Raw genomic sequence first — 23,259 nt, forward strand, 5'->3', positions numbered from 1 at the left:
TTACACATTACAATATCTAGAGTTTTTTATTCTCTGTAGCTATGTGAGATAGCATAAGTTGTATCATCTCCATTTGACAAATGGGAAAAGCAACTCAGAAATGTTAAATAATGATTAGGATCACAGAAGTTAGATCTGGGACTTGAACACAGGTCTCCTGACTGAGCAATGATTTCACCATTACTTATGGAAACAGTAGAAAATGATATAGGAACAAATAATATAGTACTGAAATGTATTAGAAATAATATAGTACAGTGTATAGTGAGCCAGCTTTGAAACAAAGACCTTGGTAACTACATTCCAGATGACTTGCTGATCTCTCTATTTTTTTTTTTTTTTTAGGCAATCAAGGTTAAGTGACTTGCCCAGAGTCACAATGGGGGGATCTGAACTCAGGTTGTCCTGACTCCAGGGCCAGTGCTCCATCCACTGTCAATCTTTGTTGTTAAAGGAAGTTTCCACGTTGTCAAAGAATTACAGGGAGTCTTGGTGTAGTTTTAAGCTTTGACAACCTCTATATGTAGTGCCATTTTGGAACTTCTAATGGAAGTTAAAAACCAAACCAAAACAACAACAAATAACAAACAATAACAAAAACCCAAAAAACCAAGTAACATTCCCCCAAAGAAGCTGTCTGGCAGAGGGAAAATAGAGTTATCCTCAGCATCAAGAAGCCCTAGAGCCAAATCTTGCCCATGGCCCATAATATCTACCCAAGCCTGAGCCAAATCATTTACTGTTTGTGACCCACGCATCTCTGTAATACTTGACATTGCAGACAGACCAAGTCAGGGCAAGTCAACAAGAGGCGCTCATATGCCTTGGTAAAGATTTCTTTTCCTTGTTGGTAATTCCTTATACTAATGAAATCACAGAGCCAGACCACCCAAAAAAGAGAAAAAAATCCCCATTCATTTTCTCTTGTAAAAATAGTTAAAGGGATCACTATGCATCCACCTGAGAATTTAGTAGTTAGTCTTGATTGACCACATGCTAACACTCAAATTCCCCCTAGTATAGAAAAAAAAATCTTGGTTTTAGAATATCAATTATTGTTCCCTCCAAAAAAATTTTTCAGTCTTAAGATGGTCTTAAGACATCACTTCTGGCAAATATATATTAGAGTTATTCCCTCCAAAAGTGCTGGCTTATAATTTTGTAGAATCCAACTGAGAATTTTGTACTTGGGTACATCAATTTAGTCTTGCTACCCATTTCCTACTCCCCTTGGGAGCTTTCACTAGTCTCAGACATTGCTATACAAACCCCAATGCCAATAGATCAGCAAATACAGGTTTCCTCTTAACATTCACAGATTAGATGGCTCCAGGTCTATCTGGAGGCTATTTTTAGATCCGGTTTTTCTCTTTCTCTTCCTTCTTTCTATGATATTGTTTCAGATGCCTTACTTTATTAAGATTATAATGACAAAGAAAGGGCCTTCAGGAAATGAAAGATTGTCCTGATATATGATGATATACATAGATTTTTCTCATAAATTTACTTTTTAAAGGCCTGAAGGAAATGATGCATCTTTCCCCTTCTTCAGAGGTTATGAAGTCTGGTTGGTGGAATCAAATTTCTTGGTTATTTTTCTGCTTCTCCTTTTTGATGAAAGTGTGGGGATTTTTGGTTTGTTTGTTTGTTTGTTTGTTTGTTTTTTACCTGACAGTTTATTCACATATAAAATAAAAAGAATATATACAGGAAGTGGTGAGATGCAAAAACAAACAAACAAACAAAAAAACAAAAAAGATCTCTAGTCTTGGATTTAAAAGTCTTTTGCAATCTATTTCCTGTGTGACCTTGAACAAGTAACTTAATCTTATTAAGACACATTTCTCATCTTCAAAGTAAGGGGTGGTGGTGGTACTAGATCATAGGATCATAGCTAGAGACCTGGAAGGGAGCTTTGATGCCAAATGCCCTTTCATGTTACAGATGGGGAGACTGAGATTTTGTGACTTGCCCAAGGTCACTCACCTGATAAATAATCTGAGGCAGATGTTTTATCTAGATGCCTCTAAAGCACTCCTCTACCTTTCAGTCCATGGTTCCAAATATGAAAGCATTGCTTGAGTTAGTATATCATCACTTAACAACTCTGTGAAATAGGTAGCAGAAGTTTTGTAATCTGCATTTTCAGGATTGACACAGAATTTATGTTTTCATCTCTTTCGGGAGCTCCCAGGGTGAGGCAACACTCTCTACCAATTCAATTTGACTCTTTCTCTTCAGTTTATAATCTTAGTAAATTGCCTAGAGCGTTGAGCGGTCAAGTGATTGGCCCAAGGTCACCCTGCCAATCGGTGGCAGAGGTACCAGAACAATGAGAAAACTGATGTTACGTAAATGTCCAGAAATAATGAGAATATAGATAGGTCTTCTAATTTCAAGCCCAGTGTTCCTTTGAATACATAATGGTTTTGTTTCTGATGTCTCCAAAGATCCATCAAATTCTTGCACACATATGTAATGTGACAGATGTGAACATTTTATTCTTTTATGGCATCATTAATAGAGATATCACTCTATAGGAACTACTCAGTAAAGGATCCACTTATTCTGTTTTTTACAACCAGCATGATATCTATAAAACAATATTCAGTCTGAGTAACAGAGAGAAAGCAAAAAAGAAAAAGAAAAAAAGAGAAGAAAAGTCATATAAAGGACAAAGAAAAGATAATAAAATTATTTCCATTCCAATTTCATCCTTTATGGTTCTGTGTGTATGAGTCTCTGTGTGTGTGAGTGTGTGTATTTATATAGGAAGCTAGATGGTGCAGTGGATAGATTACTGGGCCTGGAGTCAGGAAGACTCATCTTATTAGTTCAAATCTGGACTCAAACACTTACTAGCTATGCAACTGTAAGCAAGTCACTTAATCCTGTTTACCTCAGTTTCCTTACCTGTAAAATGAGCTAGAAAAGGAAATGGAAAACCACTCTAGTATCTTTGCCAAGAAAACCCTAAATGGGGTCATGAAGAGTTGGACATGACAAAAAAAAAGACTGAAGATACATTACATAACAATTTCCCCACATTACTCTCCTGAGACTGATATCTACCCTGTAAGGGAGGTATCATAGGCTATAGATAAGTAAACCTATGCATAAAGAGGTTAAGTAAGTTGCCTATGATAGCACAGTTAGTAAAAGTTGAAGGTTTGATTTGCCTTCCTTCATTGTTGGAATCATAGTGTTTCATTAGGAAGATCATTGTTTGAATGGGGAATGGGGATTTTCTTCAGCTAGATTTTCTCTTCTACATTAGGGAACTCTCTATAACCCTATAAACCGAAGAGAAAATGCCAGCCTTCCTCATCTGGGAAATTCCCTATAACAATAAACTTACACTATTATTATCCATCCCCTTAGTGTAAAACAGGACATACAAAACAAATTAACTTATTCTCTATTCAGAAATGTTCTAGGAACCTCTGTGGCTCTTAAGGGTATTATTGCATTGACAAACAGGAATTCAAGAAAATTTGTTCAAGGTCTCAGTAACCCTGTTCCACTCAAATCCTGGAATTTGATTCCAGGATCTTCTTGAGTCTCTGTATAACCCTACAATCCAAGTAGTGAAGTTGGAGGATGCTTTCATTTACAAGAGCCTAAAATGCACTGAGCACCTCTAGAGTGTTATAGATCCATCATAGAGAGCAGCAATAGAATGATGGGCCTTAGTGGCTTTTGCATTTCTTAGGCCCCTTTCAATGACTTCCATCTACATCATTCTAGGAGGCAAAGGTGTAATAAACTTAAATTAAAATTACAGATCATTTTTAGATCTGGAAGGAACCTTAAAGACACACACACACACACACACACACACACACACACACAAATATATACACACCTCCTGCTCCCCAGTCCTATTCCATTTTACGGATGAGGAAACAGAAATCCAAGAGGTTAAAAGATGTGCCAAGGTCCAAGCAGTAGTAAGCATGATAGCTAGGATTTAATTCAGGTCCTCTAACTCCACAGCCAGGATATTTTGCCACTGTACCATGCTGACAAATGGGCTATGATGCCGCTGTAACTGAGTACTTCACAATGTCGGCGTTCTGTGTGCACAAGTATTTCAGCTGGAGCAATGCTATGCACTATGTCTCTCTTCATCCTAAATGTCAGCCTGAAGCCTGCTACATCTTTCTCTTCTCTTTATTTAGTGTAGACAGGTCTATTTGCTACCACATCACTCACACTTTCTAGGCTTGAACTTAGCGTTGGAATCCTGGAGAGATGTACTTTAATGAATTATCCCCATGTATATGTGTGTGTGTGTGTGTGTGTGTGTGTGTGTGTGTGTGTGTGTGTTTGCATGTATACCTAAATATTTAGGTTTTGAGTGAAAGGGTAAATTCTTGATATACTTCAATAATTAGTTTCTTTGATTTCTATAGCATGTGTGTGACATACTAAGACATCTTCTGAGAGTGACGGTATGTTTTTTCTTTGAAGCTAGAGGAGGTAGATGCCTTGCTGATAAATACTAATAAACATGAAGGCCCTCTTTCCCTAGAGCTTAGCTCTATTCTGATGTAGTTAGAAATAAATTAAGCACTCCACAAAACAGGGGTTTGTCAAAAACCATTCTCCCATTCTCTATGAGAACTGGGCTAATTTATTCATTTCTACCTTTCAATTCAAATAAACACTTATCAAATGCCTACAACAATTTAAGCCACTTTTCTGGTGATATAAAGACAAAACACAATTTCTATCCTCAAGAAGCTTTTTTATCTACTGGGATATACATCATGTGCACATATAAGTCAATATCCAATTAATAAAAAATAGTTTTAAGATAGAGAGATGACTCATAATAGGGAGGGGGCTTCAGAGAGGTCAGAAAAAGGCCTTGAAGAGAAAGTGACAGGCACTACAGGTATGTTCTGAAGGAAGTTAGAGAATCTGTGAGGCACAGGTGACAAGGAGGCCATTTCAGGTAGACTCTGGTTTGCAATATGATTGAGATTCAGACAGATTGAAGCCTGCCTTCAGGACAGTAGACAAAAAGGCCATGCCATCAAAAATATCATAAGAGGTCCAGGCTGGAAAGGACTTCTTCAGTAATTCTACAGTCTTATTTTCTCTATTAATAAATAAAGAAAATAACAATCTTGAAGAATATGTCACACCACTTGTGACTGAGAAAAATAAAAATATAACTCTAACCTCTGGAAGAGTGGGTAGCAAAAGGAGAGATATCGTGAGCACCATTATTCTGGAAGTGGGAAATGTCTCTCACTTTCTAGGCAAGACAAGTACTATGCAATGTAGACATTTTTCCTCTTTCATCTTTTAATTATTTTTTATGCAAATATATAGGTAGGTCAAGGATCTGTGTTTTCTTGAGCATAAGCACTTAACATAAATTGCTATCTGCCTGTAACTTAAAAGATATCCTAGTGAATTATCTGAGGCTCATAGCAGTTACATAGTTTGTCCATATTTACACAGATTGCAAACGTCAGAGGCAGCATTTGAACCCAGGTCTGCGGATTCCAAATCTTAAACTTTTCTCACCATATCATGGTGCTTCCTTACTTAATGCAGTTTTGCATTATATGTTACCAACTTTCTGCCCCCAACCATGTCAAAACAACTGAGACTACTCTCTCTCTCGTGAGATTTTTACCTCTTCTCTTATTGATAGTAGATTTCATTGTTTTAATGAGGTTTTAATCCAGCTAGTATCAGATAGGATTTGAACACAAGTCCTCTTGACTCCAAATCAAGCAATGTTGCTTAGATTTTCAGAGGAAACAACTTATTTACAACTCCCAATGATTTTGTTTGCTAAGTTCATAGTATTAACAAAAGGATTTTCAAACTAGAGACTCCCTTACTGGGGTCCCTTTATCTAAAAAATACTTCAAAATGAAGTCTACTTGACTCAATACATAAAAATGAATCTTGAAATTCAGTATGTTTACTTACTTAAAAAGCATGTAATAACACAGAATTGGAAGTAGCTTTTGCATTTTCTCAAACTAAGATATAAATAGAGAAGTATGTTAAAAATGCCAACCTCATGGATTTTTTTTTTTTTTATTATTGTCTCTCTTTTGTTAGCTGCTGGGTCAGGAATACAGAGAAATGCTAAAGTTGTATTCTCATATTCATTCTTTCTTTTAAATAAGAAGAAAGATTCCAAGATAGCTTGACAAGCAGCATGCGGAATTTCCAAAATTAACTGTGAAAGACAGATTATCTAGGCGTGTCTGAAAGCAATGCATAACCTTTGTGCTCAGAGATCTCATTTCCAAAATGTCACATTCTGCTTATTCAGTGGCACTGTCATTATGCTATTTTAAGCTCGAAAATTTGTGTTCTGGGGCTGAACTGAAATGATTGCATCTATCTTTGGGTTTATTCGTTAGAATTGAAAATTCATCCAAGAACAATAAAATCATCATTAGTGTAGTTATATTCTGTTAAATATTGAGACTCGCAATGATTTTTTTAACGTTGCCATTTTTAACAGTGGCAACTGAGAAGCCGGGCAGAATCAATCAAATGCATGGATAATATGCTTTCTCTATATTGAGTGTGGAAAAGTACCATGTTATGAATGGATACTTGTCCTTATTCCACCTTCTATCACTGAACAGAGGACTGAGCTCAATATAATCTTATACAACTATAGAAGTTACACCTCCCTCCTCATTTCATAAAATAAAAACCGAAAAATAGAGTCAAATATGGTATGATTATTAACTAATATCAATGTTGATATATTTCTTTGTATAGATAAAGGAAAATGAATTATTTGGTAAATTGAGGCATAGTTGAAAACTGAACTGAATTTCACATAACTATGGGTTTGTCATACATAATACTTTGATACCGAGCAGGGTAGGATGATAACAGGATGTTGATTTATCAAACAGGTAAATCTTGCGCCTTCAGAGCAAGGTCCTTTGACGAAGTAGGTCACCTGGGAAAAAAATCTAGTTGTACCATATCAGTCATGTTATTACCACTTTAGTTAGATAAGAGAATTGTTCTCAGGTCTCAAATTTTGAACAGTCAAGATGGACTAGGTAAAAAAATTTGGTAGGGTTTGTGCAGATTCTAAAATAGCAAATTTCTTTTAAAAAATCCAGTGCCAATAAATCATACTGAATTCAGGCATTTTCCTGTCATTTGCCTAGGATGACTATTTTCATGGTGATCTGATGAATATTTGGTTATTTTCGGCATAGGACTTTAGCTTTAGAGCTGGAAGCAACCACAACCAAAATTTGATACAAGGCACTTATTTCAGAGGGGAAGAAACTTAGGCCCTGATAGATACTTTAAGCAACTAGTTCAAAGTTATACTGCTAGTAAATGTCTGATTTGATATTGGGTACTCAGACACTGACACTTGGCCTAATGTACTAGGTTGATTAGAATTTGCATTATAATTTTTGTTCAATGTCACATTTCATCTACATGAGTGAAAAAACTGAAATTATACCCTCAGACTGATGGATGTATAAAGCATATAATAAGCCTTTACTATGTGCTAAATACTAAAGAAACAAATATAAATAAGGGCCAGGAAGGGAAGAAAAAAAGAAAAAAAAGAAATGTACATGATAATTTTGTTGGATATTTGAAAGGAATAGCAAGTTGTGCATAGTAGATTTACAGTCATCTTTTTTTTATTGAGCTATGTTATGGAAATGCTTGTTTTATTCCACAAATTAAAAATTAAATTAAATTAAAAAAATAAGCTGGCTAATTGGTACTATAGCTCAATATGTTGAAATACTTTAGAACAAAGAGCCTGCTTTAGTCAATCATTCCCTGATTTGGTTTTCTGCCTCTAACAAAGGAAAATATCTTTGGGAAAAAAGAGAGAATCAGCCAACCACCTGGTGAATAATGCTGCCAGATTGTAGGGCCCTTTGGCCTCACTCTGAACTTCCTAAGGCAGATGCAGTCACATGGTTAGTAGCCTTTCATTGAGGGAATTATTTTTATCAATCAATCAATTATTGAGGGCCGAGGATGTGCCAGATGCTGCACTAAACACTGGGGATACAAAAAGAGGCAAAAGACAGTCCCTGTCCTCAAAGGTGCTTGCACTCTAGTGGGAAAGACAACGTGCTAACAAATACATACAAAGTAGTCCACGTACAGGATAAATAGGAAATGATTAACTAGAGGAATGGCACTAGAATTAAGAGAGGGTGAGGAAGGAAATAAGAACTAGAGAACGGCAGCTAGGGTGGTAGGGTGTTGTCCAAGGGCTCTAACATAGAGAAGAGCCCAGTGTCATCACTTTCAGTCCTACAGTTGCACAGAAATGAGTATTATATGACCTGATGTCATTTATTCTCCTGGACTTCTGTTTTCCTATCTATAAAACGAGGGATTAGACCAATTCAAGCTCTAAGATCTGTGATCTAAACACTCGATCTATGAATCTATTAAGCGAGCTGAGTATCTACTCAGCAAGAGTTTTTAATAGGAAGGTGCCATTGCCCTTGCTGCCATGCCTCAGGTAGGCTCCTCCTCAGCTTCATCCTCCTCCCTCCTCCCTGGCCTTGTTTTCCCTAGACGCAGCTGCCTAGCTTCTCAGAGTCTCTGTTCCCCTTCAATCTCAATTGATACGAGAGCAGATTTTTGGGCCACTTGTTCTAGGATGAGATGAGCTTAGCTTAGGCACAGAAGTTGTTAATTATGGTTCTCGTGGGAGAAAGTGGTCATTTCCTTCACCCCGTCCCCTGTATGGGCTCTGATTTTCTGGTGGAAGTTCTCAGGATAACCGAAGCAAAAGAGTAGATCACATGTCCCTCACCCTTCATTTCAGCTCTGAGAAACTGTCACAGTATTGGTAGGAGACACTTATTCATTATTTTCTACTCATTAATTTTTTTTCTGCTAATTTGAAATAGTGCGTTTGAAGTGTAACAGGTTAGTGTGAAGCCATGTACAAATTAGTAGATTTAACAAATCTAAACCCTGGGCCATTGCTTCATTCTTTGTACCTGTATTCCTAGTGCCTAGCTCAGGAGTAGGGAACCTGAGGCCTTGAGGCCACATGTGGCCCTCTAGGTCCTCAAGTGTGGCCCTTTGACTGAATCCAAACTTCACAGAACGAATCCCCTTAATAAAAGGATGTGTTCTGTAAAACTTGAACTCAGTCAGAAGGCCACACCTAAGAACCTAGAAGGCTACATATGGCTTCAAGACCTCAGGTTCCCCACCCCGTGCCCTAGCCCAAGGTCAGGATATATCCAACACTTAATAACTACCTGTTGGAACTGCCCTTGGCCAGACTTGGCAACTTTCTGAGTAAGATCTAGTTCTTTAAAATTGAGAATTGGTTGACTGGAACTGCTTCCCAATCATACCTGATATTTTATAGCACCTTAAGTTGCAAAGCGTTTTATATACTTTATCTCATTTGGGTGTAATAAAAACTTTGAGATAGAAACAACCGTTATACCCACTTTACAGATTAGGGAACTGAGACATTCAGAGAAGTTAAATGACTTTCTCCTAGTTACACAACTGGTAAGGATGGGAGATGAGTTTGGAAATATCAGTCCTGTTTATGAGTCTAGTTCTTTTGTTCTATGTTGCACTTTCTAAACTTGGGATCTGCAAACTGGTTTAGTTTTTAATATTCTGGTCACTGGATTTTGAAAACTTTAGTTTTTTTATAATTTTATGTATCTTGTTTTATGCATTTTATTTATATTTTATATTTATATTTGTTATTTATATTATTATATTATTATTTATATTATTATATTTATATTATGCATTTTAAAACAATTTTAGATAGGATCCATCAGCTTTACCAGTCTGCCAATGGGGTCCATGACACAAAAAAAGGTTAAGAAGCCCTGCACTGTATATTATTCATCCCTTTTCTCCCCTTTGATAAGGTGGTTCTTGAAGACCCACCAGTGTAAGAAGAATTCCATGTTAAAACTGCCTCCCAGTTAGTTTGAGGGAATTCTCCTACCTTGTGCCAAAGCCACCATGCCTTTGAAGTCATAAATTACAGATAAGTTTTTTGCTCATTGCCTCCTACATGTAAGCAGTAGAGTGAAAATTCCCACTGCTACTACCTCACCCATGATGAACAAAATATATTCTGCCAAGCTGTAAACAATAATGATAATCAGCCTAATCATATGTCAGCACAATGAGATGATAAAATAAAACAAGATGCCAGTTACTTGCATAAGCACTAAGCAAATTATTTTAGTCTTAAATGATACTACTTGCCCAATCCACCCTATAGCTTGGGGACCTAAGTTTATGTACTGTCAAAATGCGGTATTCCATCTGGGATGTGATATGTGGCTAACTATCTCTACAGAAAAATTTTTCAAACCTCAGTGAAGTGTTCTTGTTGCCCTCAGAGCATTTTGAGGGTTGGCACTGTGACATAGAAAGTACTGAGTTTTGAATTTGGAAGATCTGTGGCACAAGGTAGGAGAATCTTAGTATCTTAGATACTTAAAAACTGGAAGACCCTGGGTGAGTCACTTAACCTTTAGGACATAGAGTTTTTTTTTTTTTTGTAAAATGAGGGTATTGATGGCATCTATTTCATAGGGTTGTTAGAAAAGTCAAAGGTATAAAAAATGCTTTTAAAACTTCAAAGGTATAAAATAGAAATCTGCTATTTGAAACTTGCTGGAGATTTCCATATGTCTACACAACAGATCTAAGAAATCTTGTGAAAGATAGAGTTTTGATATAGACCAATATCAAACACCGACCATTGCATTCAGTGTAATTGACATCTATATGGAGATTTAAACATCAACATTGATCTTATGGGAATTTCAGATCTAGGAAACTGTCAATTTCCACATGAAGCAATGGGCCATTTGGTACAGAGGCTATTTATATGAACAGAAGTTTAGATTAAGAATAGCAGGCTAAGAATTTTCTTTAAATACAAGATGTGATCATTTGGTACATTCATGTCATTAAACGGAAAAACCTCACCATTTAATGAGATCCTTGGACCATTCATACCAATTGAATCCATGAAATTTTCATGAGTTTCTTTCTTGTTTAATCTTTGAAGGTTAATTTTTTATGGAATTTGTGACTGCTTTTATCCATTGGTGTTTCATGTGAATGTCTCAATTTGTAATTTCAAAGGCAGACAAATATTTCTTCAGTTTAAAGTATTCATCAGTGGCTCATTAAAAATTATTTTGAAGATAAGTATTACAATAGCTCATCAATAGGTTTCAACTAAATATAGAAAGTGTTTTGGGATTTGTTTTTTTTGATGGGGGTTAATGTATTTATGTCACCATATCCCTTCCTTCAATAAATGATATTTTTTCAAAATGATCCCAAGTCCATTCTAAAAAACAACAACCAAACAAAACCTTTTCCTGATGTACTCATCTTCTCTTTTAATTGTAGGACCAGCCAAACCCAGACCCCACAGTGATGAATATTCCAAGAAGATTCCTCCTCCTAAACCTAAGCGAAACCCAAACACCCAGCTAAGCACATCTTTTGATGAAACCTATATTAAAAAGCATGGGCCTACAAAGACTTCGCTGACACGGGACACCTCCTTATCACAGGTGAGCAGTCCTGCTCTAGATGCTGAGGAAGAGGAACCTGTGTACATTGAAATGGTGGGGAATATTTTAAGAGACTTCAAGAAAGAGGAAGATGACCAAAGTGAGGCAGTTTATGAGGAAATGAAATATCCTATTTTTGATGACGTTGGCCAAGAGTCAAAATGTGAAATGGACCATCACAGCTGCTCTTCTCAGTGTGCTACGCCCACAGTGCCTGACTTGGACCTCACCAAGTCCTCAGTGCCATGTACTCCAAAGGGTTTGCTTTGTGATATCCCCCCTCCCTTTCCAAACTTACTCTCTCATAGACCCCCACTGCTGGTGTTCCCTCCAGCACCTGTCCAGTGTTCCCCCAATTCTGATGAGTCACCTCTAACTCCTCTTGAGGTCACAAAGCTTCCTGTGTTGGAAAATGTGTCTTACATCAAACAGCAGGCTGGAGCTTCTCCATCGTCACTGCCATCTCATAGCTCTGGTCATCCCAAATCAGAGAAAGACCAGACAATAGCTCATGGACCCTCTTCTTCTTCCTCTTCTGTTCATTCTTCGTCACCTCCCCATCCTTCCACTTTATATAGAACACCATCTCCACATGGATACCCTAAAAGTCATTCTGCTTCACCTTCTCCTGTTAGTATGGGGAGATCACTTACTCCCTTAAGCCTCAAAAGACCACCACCCTATGAATCTTTACATTCAGGAAGCATCTCAATAAGTTCTCCATCAGTGCCTCATGCTACAGCCAGAAACACATTACAGGAAGGAGGGAAGATGGTAAATGCCTCTGTCAGTACCTATGGGTCATCTCAGAGTGGCTCCCGCTCCAGAACGCCCACAAGTCCTTTAGAAGAGCTCACCAGCCTCTTTACCTCAGGACGAAGCTTGCTGAGGAAGTCCTCCAGTGGAAGAAGATCAAAAGAACCTGCAGAGAGTAAGTTTTCTTTTTTGTTCTAAATACAATTTGAGTCAGCATTAGATTTTTCTTTTTTCAAATTAAATCCAATATTTGCAAATAAATATAAAATTGGGTTTTAGCCTTATCACAGTAGTATGGTGGATAGAGTGCTGGACTCAGAGTCAGGAAGATATAAGTTCAAATATGACCTCAGAAATTTACTAGCTGGGTGACCTTGGACAAGTCACTTAATCACTTTCTGCCTCAGTTTCCTCATATGTAAAATGGAGATAACAATAGCACTCATCTTTCAGAGTTGTTGTGAAGATCAAATGAAATAATATTTATAAAGCAATGACTTTGTATACTATCATTGCTTCAACATCACATAAAAAGGAATTTTCTCTTTTTCAATGTTTTGAAGTTAGAAATTAAAGAATATTAAATTTACTTGGCAAAAAACTACCAACTAAAATAATTACAATCCATTCCTAACTGCTTTCTATGGCATTTTACTTTCTTTCTTGTGTATCCATTCTAATTATCAACTCATCAACAAAGCCTCTCAATCTAGCATAGAGATCAGCGTTTGTATCTGTTGTCCAACTCTCCATTGAAATGGTGCATTTCTTCCTGAAAGCATCAAGAAGCAACCTTAAAGATATTTTCTTTACCTATAAAAAAGTCTCCTTGAAGCTTCGAATATGTAACTGTTTATTTAAAACACTTTTCTTGTGGGGAAAAATGTTGTATAACTTCTCATGTTAATTTGTCTTAAATGTTTGGTACATTTTGTTTTTGCATTGCTTATATTTCCTCCTATATCTATTACCCATAAAATCTTAATCAGAAAAACAAAAAAGATTCTCATTAGTACTGTTTACAAAAATAAAGTCCAACTATTTGAAAGATAATAATGCATGTTATCCTGACTTGTCGCTCTGGGCATGTCATTTAGCCTTTTGGTGCCACAAGAAGCTAAGATGATAAAGTGCAGAGAAGGGGAGAACTTTCATTAATAGATGGGCTTACTTCACCTATACTAGTAGATTACATGTCCCATTCCATATCCCAAATTCCCACTAAATCATATGAGGAAAGTGTTCCTTCTCTTTCTTTTAAAATTTGAAATTTGAAGCATTGAAACTTATTTTTCCTTATCTGGGAGTTCCCTGTGTCAATGAAATCACAGGTTCAGTCAATCTCTCTCCCTTTTTCTATGTGGTAAGAAAAAAAATTGCAATTATTTGTCACACCAGAAATAACTGAATGAAGGAAATATTGGAGATGTATTGGGAGGTTGATCAGGGAATCCCTGGTCAATTTAGATTCCCCAGCCTACTTGATGAAATTAGAAGATACAATGAGCAGAGGAAAAAAAAAGAGTATGACATAAGGTATTACCCCTTTCACAGATTGAAGTCTTTAGGTTTAATCTCAACTTAAGGAAATTTAGAACTTATACCTACCTCACTGTCTCTGTTACTGTCCTTTACATACTGAAATGTCATCTTCAATTGATCATTTTAATCCACCTTATATTCCACCTTCACAAAGATAATATATTACTATAGTCTTGACTCTCTGTATTTTTCTACAGTGGCCCAGAACCCACTTCACTCTGGAAGCTCACTTCACCTCTGGGCTTTGCACATTGGAAATGCCCTTTGTTTTCTTCCCTACTCCCTCTATTTGACTGTTCTCATAACCAACATTTAGAAGAGGAGGCCCGGATGAACTATGTCTTCCTTCCTTTCCAGGCTACACTCCTGACTCTCTCCAAAGGTTTCCTACAATGCTTTGTGCCAGATAACTTTCATCTCCTCCCACCACCCCCTTTCAATTTCCTTTACTGTGTTGTCTTCCCTTCTTAGAATGTAAGCACCTTGAGGGCAGGAATTCTCTTATTTTATGCTGATATTTGTACTTCCAGTGCACAGAACATAGTAAGGACTTAATAAATGTTTGTTGATTTATAAAGTTATGTCCAGAATCCATAAAGAAAACAGGAAGGCAGTAAAGGAAAGAACACTGACTTAAGAATCAGGAACTCTTGGTTTTACCTGGTTTTGGTAGTCACTACATATGAGATCTTTGGTAAGTCACTAAGTCTCATTTTCCTCATCTGTAAAATTATGATGTTGGTCTAGACCCTGGATGATCTCCAAGGTTTTTGTTTTGTTTTCTTACTTTCCAAATCCTATGCTTTTTGTACTAAGAAGAATTCAGCAGCAAAGAGTGGTCAGAAAAAAGACCAGTGATAGATCTAATCCTACTTTACTTCAACATTTATAGCACTGATTTAATCCTAAGGGATTACTCTCAGTAAGCCCCCCCAAAAAAAGGGTTTCTGTTCAGATAAGATACAGATGAAAATTGCGAACAATTACAGGATGGAGCTGTATTTTCATTTTTAAAAAAAGTGGTACTACAAAATATAAGCAGAGGAAATCAGGGTGATGGAAAATACAATTTGGTCAAAAAATGGTACTACGTGATCTATGAGAATACATAGTGTAAAACCAGTTTCCAAATGTGTTTTCTAATAATGCCATACATTTGCATAATTGGTTGAATATTTTTTCACTCTTCATTCATTTCCCTGGTGTTGTATTGACACAATTTAAGTAGTGAGATGGAGCTAAAGAAAATGTGTATGCAAACCACTTAAAATCTACAATTTACTTAAAAATTGATATCATGTGGATTTTACTCATGATCATCAGTTTGTGTTTTTTTGTCCTAGAGTTGCTATCATCTCTACAATTAAGATGCTATTTTTTGGGGGGGTTGTTTGCTTGCTTACCTATGCACTTCAAGAGCAGGCCTTTGACAGTCCCAGCTGGCAATTGTGCCCAGTAACTGGAAAATGTGTATGGATGAGAAATGTTGAGCTAATGAAATTATTTCAAGAAAAATCCATCTGTCAGATTCTTTGGAGCTTGGCACTTCACTGCCTTATCTCATTGACTCCATAAAAGAACATTCTTCTCTTCTGAAGAGGCAAAGAGATGAAAAAGTCAATTGGAATCTGTTTTTTTTTTTCTTTTTTAACCTTTACCAATCTTTGTACTTGATTTTCTACTCATTCCCAAATCATAGTGTTTAGGGATGTACATTCTGAGGCACTAGAATACCACTAAATTACAGTTAAAATTAAAATTATATTCATAGGTGAAATGGAGAAAAAATAGAGTGTAAATGAATATCCAATTAGCATTTAATTTTGAATTAATAATAACTCTAATTACTATAGTTCCATAAGTTATAAAAAGTTGCATTTGAGAGTAATTATTATCCCCATTTTAGAGATAAAGAAATTCAAGCTGTACTAAGGTGACTTGTCCATGGTTATAACATTTTATGATCACAAAAATAGAGCTGAGAATGGCCTCAGGTCATTTAGTCCTAACATTTCATTATAGCTAGCTAGTTAGCTAGCTATCTAGATACATATATAGATACACACACACACACACACACACACACACACATATATATGTGTGTGTGTATGCATACATATGTGTATATATGCATATATGAATATACAAACACATATATGTGTATATACATATATATATATATATATATACTCAAGTATTAATGCTAGGATTTAAATCCATTTATCTTACTTCAATCCCCTTGTATTTTCCATTATATGAAGCAAAGAAATATAGAGTCTATTAGATGGAGAAGTAAGAAGATGGGAGCCTTCTGAAACTATGAACATTTCCACTTTTGACTTTGCACAAGTAATGGTAGCTTGGGACCATTCTGGACTGGTAAAATCTCACATGCCTGCAAAGGATCAACCCATTTGCAAATAATTGAGAATTATCTTTTGCTGCCCAGGAGATGATATACTCTTCCTTCATCCCCCAGTGCCTACTTCCTGCTGGGTCAGTCACAGATATTTTGCAAGTATTGAATAAGCAAACAAAATACAGGTAATAGCTATACACTCCAAATTTATCAATCCTGCCAATCCAGAGCTAAAATGGAAGAAAACTTCCTTCCCCAACTCCCATTTTACTTATAGAAAATCATGTCAAGTGAACTTCACACCAGCTTACTTCCTAAACAGTTACAAAGATGTGCCTCATGCAGTCACTTCACAAGCTTTTTGTCCTTTACGATTGTCGCCAAAAGTTAAAGCAATAGGAAAAGAGGCAGGTAATTAGCAGTTCTAGATTATAAATCATTTCCTTTGTTTCTAAATTCAAACTTGAGATATTTTTCTATGTAAACTTTACTTTTAAAATGAATATTTCCAAGGCATTCTGATGTTATTTTTGAAAATACATGAATATTTATGAATAATTGAAGGCATAAGAGACAGTGGGCATCTATAGTCTGTATCCTGCCTGCTGTTGTATTGTTATTATGGTCAGGTATTCTTTTATTTTTCTTTCTTTTTTATTTTAAAATATCTGGTCAAGAGAAAATGAGTGAAAGAGCTGAGTAGGAGGAGTCAGAATGGTATTTTCCTTCTGTAATTTTGTTTCTGATCAAGGAGATTAAATTCTTATATTTTCACAGCAAACTTTGCTGACTCAAGTGAACAACTCAAGTTGTTCATCTCATGCTGTGTTTTTCATCATTCCATGTACACATATAAACATTATCATGTTAGTAAAGTTCTGGAATTGCAAGGTGGAGGAAATTGTGTTTCTGCCAAGGATCACAGATCACAGTAGCAGAAATTTAGTCAAATGGGCATTTTGAGATGATCAAATCTACCCTTTCCTGCACAGATGAGAAAACTGAGAATGGGAAAATTAAGTAATTGTGTAGGGTCATACAAATAATGAGTAGGATCCAAACCCAGGCCTCCAGACTTGTAATTTAATCAGCATAATGGTGTCCTGGTATGGAAATTCACTCCATCAATGAAGATCAGCAATCCTGAGAAACTGAAAAGTTCCCTCTCATTCAGGGTCACATAGATGTGTCAAAAGCCAGGCTTGAACCATGGTCTTCCTGATGCCAAAGCTTGTTCTTTAACAACTATACCATGCTACCTCTTTAAAAATATAATTAAAATACATAATATTATTTTAAAATTATAGCAGGTATTTTTTTTTGGGAAGACAATCCTTTTACGGAGAGAGAAAGCAAATTTCTTGATTTTGAAAGTTGATAGGACTCTTTGGTTGATTTGTTTGATGACATTATCTTGTCTAAATTAATTAATTTAGTTTAAAAAAATAGGGCTCCCTGGCATGACAAAATAGAATCATTGGAGAAGACATAATTTCATAAATAATTGATCATTTTTTTTTGTGGCCAGCAGCTGTTTGTGATTGATGCACACAGACACATTTACCTCCTGTGTTAAGATTCTTAGGCTGTTTGATCCTTCATAAGAATATAAGAAATAATAATAATAATAATAATAATAATAATAATAATATATAAATATATATTTAATAATATAATAAATATATAAATCCTATAATAGTAATAAATAATAAATAAAATAAAAATAATAAGAAAATACACTTCATCAGCAATTTTCTTCATTAACGAGCTTTGTGTTCATGACATGATGAAACTTTTTTTTTCAACATATATGAGAATTGAGTTGTTTTATAAGGATTCTTAGAGGATTTTTTTTTACAACTTTTTTTACAACTATTTATTTTCTCACCATCCTACTGAGTTACAAGAAATAGAATTTTGGTTCCACAATTTAACATTGATAAGTAATTCTTCATTAATGATTTTTAAAATATAAGTTTTATCATTATACATTAACAAAATGCTAGAGATAATACTCATAGGACTGACTTGTTTAGGAGATAGTAGGAACTGAAGTTTGGATGCTATGAAAACAAGAAAAGAAAGAAATGGTAGTTCCCAACTTACAGAAAGTTCTCCTTTTCACTCTTGTCACCAAATCCTGTTGATTTTTACCTCTGAGATATCTCTTATATACTCTCTCTTCTCTTCTCTGACACTGTTTCAGGCTCCTATAATCTCATCCCTGTACTATTGCAATGGCCTGTCAGTGGATCTCCCTGCCTCAAGTTTCTCCCCACTCCAATGGATCCTTCGTGGGGCTATCCTAAAGTGAAGGCCTGAACATGTCATCCCTTTATCCAATAAACTCCAAAGACCTTCCTAAATAACTTTTTGATTTCTTCCTACATTTCTAAGCTATTTTACACCTTATATCTTATTCTCCACATAGTTGGTAATTCAGTGACACTGGCCCCCATGCTTTCTCTTGCAAGAGAATCTATTACTGGATTCCATGCATTTGCATTGGTTGTATCCATACCTAGATTGCTCTCCCTCCTCATTTCTAACTCCCAGCTTCCTTCAAGTCCCAGCTAAAATCTCACCTTTTACAACAAGCCTATTCTGGTCCCCTTTAATGCAAATGCTTTCCTCATTTTGATTATCTCCAATTTATTCGCTATATGTTATGTTTGTTCATGATTGTTGGCATCTCCCCATCAGAAGGTGAGCTTCTTGAGAGACGGAATTGTCTCTTGACTTTTTTCTTATCTCTAGTGATTAGCACAATGCCTGGAACACAGTAGGTGCTTAATAAATGCCTGTTGACTGAAATTTATTCGTTGTTTCATTTGAGATCAGGAAACATTCATATCTTACACATCCTGAAACTTCTCACAATACATGATAGACACTTGGTATTTCTTAAATTGAGTTAAATTCAGAAAAAAATTTCCTGTATGGTAGTTTCTTTCCAAGACCAGTCAACAAAAGGCTTTTTGACCAATAATTTGTCTGAGAGATAACTGTGATATAGGAATAAGAACACTGGACTTAGAGCAAGAAAATCAGGTATGGAGACCTGTCTCTAACGTTTATAAGCCATAGAAAGATTGTTGTATTCACTGGCTGCTGTTAGCCAACATTTAAAGAGTAAGTTAAGGTTTTCAAGGACAGCTAGGTGGCATAGTGGGTGGAGTGCTTGACCTGAAGTCAGGAAGACTCATCTTCTTGAGTTTAAATCTGGTCTTAGACACTTACTAGCTGTGTGACCCTGGGCAGATCACTTAACCTTGTTTGCCTACCTTCTTTTCCATTCATTAAAATGATAATTATAATAATAATAAAATAGAATGTATATGGTTCTTTGAGGTTTGCTAAGTGTTACAAAGTATTTTATATGTTATCTTATTTGGGCCTCACAATAACCCTGTGAGATAGGTGCTAGTATTATCTGCATTACGGGCAGCTAGATGGCCCAGTGGATAGAGCACTGTGATTGTATTCAGGAGGATTCATCTTCCTGAGTTCAATTCTGATCTCAGACATTAACTAGCTGTGTGACCCTGGGCAAGTCACTTAACCCTATTTACTTCAGTTTCCTAATCTGTAAAATGAGCTGGAACCATCAGAGACTCTTTATTTGATGTGTATAGTTCAAAAGGGAAGAGAATGATGAAGAGAAAAAAGGGTAGAGAAAGCAAGTATTAGTGGCCAACCACTAAGAGAATAGGCATGTATATAAGTAGTTTTGGTAAGTGATCATCTGCACAGGAATAATTTGACCATCACATAATGTAAGACTTACACTGCTAGAGTACTTTAAGGTTTGCAAAGTCCCTTACAAATATTATCTCATTTGATTTGTGTAACAAACGTGGAATATAGATGCTATTATTATCCCCACTTTAGGAGACAGAAGAAGGCAAAGGTTTAGGTGACCTGTCCAGGGTCATGGAACTAGTAAGTGTCTGAGAATGAATTGAACTCCAAGTCTTTTTGATTCCCACATCCAGTGCTCTTACCACATACGTGTACACATGCATACATACACACATGCATATGAGCATGCATGAATACATACATGGATATGCTGGGGCTAGCTTCAAGTGGCTTGAGAGAATCACCTGTTAAATTTTCAGTATGCACATTGTAACTTCAGAAATTGGTTATCACTACAAAGAAGGCTTTGATTAATTACTGTTTATTTTCTAGACTTTTTAAGAGTGTTAATAAATTATGTGCATACATTTTTCCCCTGGAGACCCTGGTTGTTAAACATTTACTAAAACACACCTTTTTTGCTCTGTAAACATTGCTTGAAGTCAGTAGAAATGTAGGGGAATTCTGAGAGGTTGAAGTCATCATCAGACACAGGAGGATTGGTGCCTATAGGCTAATAATAATACTAACAACAACAACAACAATCACTGGAATTTCTGTAGCACTTTAAGGTTTGCGAAGTGCTTTACATCCATTATCTCATTTGAGCCTAACAGCAACCCTTCATACATATATGGGTGAATCCATGCATGCATATACATACAAATACATGTATATGCATTTACAGGTTAGCCTCTCTAGTTTAGAAAACTTTATGTTCAAATTTGTCTAACACAAGAGAAGCTACAAGGGAAGCTGTTTCTTCTTCCCTAAGCTGTGCACTTAAAGGAATTCCCATTTCACTCAAGGTATCTAAGGGGAGAAAAAATAAAGATAGCAATAAAGCATTTAACTGTGTACCATTTTGTAGTACCTAAATAATCATCACCTCTAGCATAAAGGAATGATTGTCTCCCATTACTTGGAAGTGGAAATATGCATGTGTGAGAAGAACAGAGACCAGCATTTTTAAAAGAAATTTCAGTCCGTTTAATGGTGATGCATTGTTGAACTCAAACAGTAAATAAACTAAAATGATATTGAATGAAGCCACTGAGCTCTTTGGAGGAGAAAGAACTTCATAAATCCAGGCTTGTTTCTTCAGGTTTGTTGGCATGCCCAGACTTCCAGGTAGAATGTTCTTGTCTTATGTAGAGGATTTGAAATAGTTCCCTCGGTTTCTTAGCATTGAAAAAATCACATGGTTTTTGTTTTTTAATTCTCCCCCCCCCCCACAATAATAACAAGAACAATAAAACCACTGGTATAAATGGAAGAGGGATCTTCTGATTCTGAAACTCAGCCTGCTTCTTTATTCAAAGCAACCTGTTATTGTCAGGACATGGTGGGAGCCAGGTTAATTAAACCTCCTATTCTTTATGGAATGGCAAATAAGCATTTGAATCTATGGTACTTCTGAAGAAAAATACTGAGCAAAGCTCAAGGTTTGAAATTCTGGTGAAATAGCTCCCATACCCTTAGGGCATTCCAGGGTAAGCTGAGCCCAGGAGGGCAAAAGTCACAATTCAGGAACTTGGCATATTTTTCTGATGGCAGGGAAAGAAAAATGCACTTTTCTATATTGCTTTCTCTTTGGGTTAAGATTCAGTTCCATTGAAGAGTATAGGTTGTGAATCTTTTGGCTACAGAGGATTATATTTTTCTAGTTTATTAATCTTTAGACTACAATAATAGAAAAAAGAGATAAGGATTGTCTGACAGAGAAAGGAGGCCAGCCACATAGAAATCAAATCTAGATGGGAACCTGCCAAAAAACAAACAAACAACAAAACAAAACAAAACAACAACAACAACAACAAATCCCGCCTACTATCCTGTGTGTTGTTATTTGCTCTATAGTTACCCTTCCTATTCCTGGAGTCAGAAAGACCCATTTGAATCTTATCTCTTATGATTACTATCTGTCAGACAAAGAAAAGTAACTGACCAATTCAAAACTTCAGTTTTTTATCTGTAAAAGGGGTTCAGTAATACTTGTAATTCCCACTTTATAGGTTTGCCCCAAGATTCAAATGAAATAGTGTAGGTAAAGTACTTTGCAACCTTTTCAGTACTAAATGAATAGCAGGTATAATTCTTTTTCTTATTGTTCTTGTCTTACATTCAAAGTAGTTCCAATAGAAATGTTCCTAAGACAAGTCACTATGCTATCCTTTTATATTTAATACTTGATTAACTACTGTGCAGACAAAAAGATTGCTTTTTGCAATTGAATTAAGAGTGTTTGAATATAAGCTAATCTTCTGAAACAATCATCAGGATGACTCCAGAAAACTGACTGGATGACTAGAATGCTGTACACTTCATCCTGTTCTTATAGGATTTTAATGGCCCCCACTACATCTCTGTTTTGAAAGATTTTCATTCCTTAGAGTTTGAAGGATATGAATATTCAGTATCGTGACAGTATTAAAAAAAAAGCTCTTAATGTTTTTAGGTCATTATTTTGTCTGGGAAATGGTGGGCAACAGTTCTTTCTGTTATAATAGTCTAGTTCCTGCACCATTTATTTGTTGAATTCTCAAGGATATTTTCCAATTGGAATTTCAGTAAGTCAGTCAATCAACATTTATGAAGAGTTACTGTGTGCCAGATGCCAGAGATCCAAAGAGAGACAAAAAGCAGTCCCTGCTTTCAAGGAGCTCACAGTCTAATGTGGGAGACAATACGCAAACAGCTATGTGCAAGAAGATATACATATATATTTATAGACATACACCTACATACATATAGCACACCCATTATATATATATATAGCATATGTGCATGTGCATATACATGCCATATACGGGCATATATACACATACATGCATGTACACACATATATATGTATCACACACATAAACAATACCTGTGCATACACATACATGTGCATATTCACATACATACACACATATACATACAGATACACATACACATATACATGTGATATGTATAAACACAATATACAGATATAATACATGTGTATATATGTATATGTGGACATGTGTATGTGTGCATACAGTGTATGCATATATACATTTACACATATGTGTATATAGTACATGCATGTACGCATGTATATGCATGCACACATGTATGTGATATACACACATACATACATACATACATACATACATACATACATACATACATACA

General features: G+C 35.9%; 1 protein-coding gene across 1 annotated transcript in view; it reads left to right on the forward strand.

Annotated features, from left to right (window-relative positions):
- The window catches only part of NYAP2 (neuronal tyrosine-phosphorylated phosphoinositide-3-kinase adaptor 2), a 252,409-nt gene that overhangs the window by 179,108 nt on the left and 50,042 nt on the right, over window positions 1-23,259 (forward strand). The window contains exon 3 of the mRNA XM_027876137.1: window positions 11,416-12,513. Coding sequence (XP_027731938.1) covers window positions 11,416-12,513 — 1,098 coding nt within the window. The remainder of the gene's footprint in view (window positions 1-11,415; window positions 12,514-23,259) is intronic.

The sequence above is a fragment of the Vombatus ursinus genome, unplaced genomic scaffold, assembly GCF_900497805.2.
Source record: "Vombatus ursinus unplaced genomic scaffold, bare-nosed wombat genome assembly UNPS02014810.1, whole genome shotgun sequence".
In the NCBI taxonomy this organism is placed as follows: domain Eukaryota; kingdom Metazoa; phylum Chordata; class Mammalia; order Diprotodontia; family Vombatidae; genus Vombatus; species Vombatus ursinus.